Genomic DNA, 2,500 nt, shown 5'->3' on the forward strand with positions numbered 1-2,500 from the left:
CCAGACCCAGACACAGAGAGAGAGAGAGAGAGAGAGAGAGAGAGAGAGAGAGAGAGAGAGAGAGAGAGAGAGAGAGAGACCACTCCAGGCCCAGACCCAGACACAGAGAGAGAGAGAGAGAGAGAGAGACCACTCCAGGCCCAGCCCCAGACACAGAGAGAGAGAGAGAGAGAGAGAGAGAGAGACCACTCCAGGCCCAGACCCAGACAGAACAGCACCTGAACACCGTAATGAGTTGGCCTACAGGGACAGCCGTGGTCCTGACCTGTCTGCTACTACAGGAGGTCCTGAAGGTGAGATCCTACTGATGTGTCTGTGACAGTTATGGAATCTGTGTCCCAGTGGGGAATCAAACCCACCATGTACGCCTCGGTAAAAGAATGTGCTCTACTCAGGGAGCCTGAACACATTACTGGGGTATTAGAATGTGCTCTACCCAGGGAGCCCGAACACATTACTGGGGTATTAGAATGTGCTCTACCCAGGGAGCCCGAACACATTACTGGGGTATTAGAATGTGCTCTACCCAGGGAGCCTGAACACATTACTGGGGTATTAGAATGTGCTCTACCCAGGGAGCCTGAACACATTACTGGGGTATTAGAATGTGCTCTACCCAGGGAGCCTGAACACATTACTGGGGTATTAGAATGTGCTCTACTCAGGGAGCCTGAACACATTACTGGGGTATTAGAACTTGTGCCAGCTAGCAGCGATGGCAGTAGTTGAAGTGAGCACAGGTGTTTCTTGACCCAAATGAGGCACACAGGAGCTCCCTGTCAGGAGGTGGCAGCTGTGTGTCTGGTGATGCCTGTTGTTTTACAGGTTCTTTTTTGAGGACAGGGGTGTTGCTCTCCAAACCTACCCTATGGAGCGCCACAGTACAGAGTGTGCTTCAGGGGAGGCTGGTGGAGGTAGAAATCGGAGGACGGGCTCATTGTAATGCATGGAATGTGTGTTTGTTTGTTTCACTTGTGTTTGATACCCTTCCTCATTCCGTGCCAGCCGGAGGTGGTGGGGGGGAAGGTCCTGGAGGAGACCTACCTGAAGTGGATCCATTACAAAGAACAGTGTGTGAAGATGATTGAGTATGAACCCGACCCTGAAGGTAATCAATCACAATCAATCACTGGAAATGAATCATTGATCCACTAAGGAAGATTCTCAGAACAATTGATATCCCCTATATATCTCAGATGTAAAACTCCATTTCCCATGTTCCCCGTGGTGTGTCAGGTGTGTTCTGTAACAGGACGTTTGACCGCTATGCCTGCTGGCCCGACGGCCCCCCAGGGACGATGGTCAACGTGTCCTGTCCCTCCTACCTGCCCTGGTACCACAAGGGTAACGCTCTACCTTCCTCTGCTGTGTGTGTGTGTGTGTGTGTGTGTGTGTGTGTGTGTCTGTGAAGGTTGTGTGTGTGAAGTGTGTGTCTTTTCTGCTCATACCTGTGTGTGTGTGTGTGTGTGTGTGTGTGTGTGTGTGTGTGTGTGTGTGTGTGTGTGTGTGTGTGTGCGCGTCCCCAGTGTCCCATGGCATGGTGCGTAGGTGGTGTGGGGAGGACGGCCTCTGGGTGAGGGAGGAGGATGGACAGGTGTGGAGGGACATGACTCAGTGTGAGGAGGAGCAGGAGGTCACGTCGCAGGAGGTACGACAACCAAATCACAACCATCAGGGACCCAAAAATAACCATCTATAATAACCACCCTTCAGGTGTTAATTAGCCTGGTGCTCTGAGCTCCTCAGGTGATATCAGCCCTCTAGAACTCTCTCTAGAACTCCCTCTAGAACTCTCTTTAGAACTCTCTCTAGAACTCTCTCTAGAACTCCCTCTAGAACTCCCTCTAGAACTCCCTCTAGAACTCTCTCTAGAACTCCCTCTAGAACTCCCTCTAGAACTCTCTTTAGAACTCTCTCTAGAACTCCCTCTAGAACTCTCTCTAGAACTCCCTCTAGAACTCTCTTTAGAACTCTCTCTAGAACTCTCTCTAGAACTCCCTCTAGAACTCCCTCTAGAACTCCCTCTAGAACTCTCTCTAGAACTCCCTCTAGAACTCCCTCTAGAACTCTCTTTAGAACTCTCTCTAGAACTCCCTCTAGAACTCTCTCTAGAACTCTCTCTAGAACTCCCTCTAGAACCCCCTCTAGAACTCTCTCTAGAACTCCCTCTAGAACTCCCTCTAGAACTCTCTCTAGAACTCTCTCTAGAACTCCCTCTAGAACTCCCTCTAGAACTCTCTCTCTAGAACTCTCCTTCTAGAACTCTCCTTCTAGAACTCTCTGTGTAGTTCTCTAATAATGATAATGATCAACTTTATTTCTGCGCAACTGTGTCATTGTGTTTTTGAATTGTTACATTCTCTGTTGTGTAGACATCATCCCACAGTGATGTAACACTGTAGATTGAACATATTGGCAATTGATTACTCATGCCTGGTCTTGCCTGTCACAGCATGTCACAGTAATGTGTGTGTGTGTGTGTGTGTGTGTGTGTGTGTGT

General features: G+C 49.3%; 1 protein-coding gene across 1 annotated transcript in view; it reads left to right on the forward strand.

Annotated features, from left to right (window-relative positions):
* Positions 1–169: 169 nt before the first annotated feature.
* Positions 170–2,500, forward strand: part of LOC310816947 (glucagon receptor-like) — a gene marked incomplete at its 3' end in the record, with an annotated part of 7,285 nt that continues 4,954 nt past the window's right edge. Inside the window, exons 1-4 of the mRNA XM_083687318.1 lie at positions 170–293; positions 1,006–1,108; positions 1,237–1,344; positions 1,527–1,648. Coding sequence (XP_083543444.1) covers positions 231–293; positions 1,006–1,108; positions 1,237–1,344; positions 1,527–1,648 — 396 coding nt within the window. The 5' untranslated portion in view covers positions 170–230. The remainder of the gene's footprint in view (positions 294–1,005; positions 1,109–1,236; positions 1,345–1,526; positions 1,649–2,500) is intronic.

This window comes from Argentina silus, assembly GCF_951799395.1.
Source record: "Argentina silus genome assembly, chromosome: 16".
Lineage (NCBI taxonomy): Eukaryota > Metazoa > Chordata > Actinopteri > Argentiniformes > Argentinidae > Argentina > Argentina silus.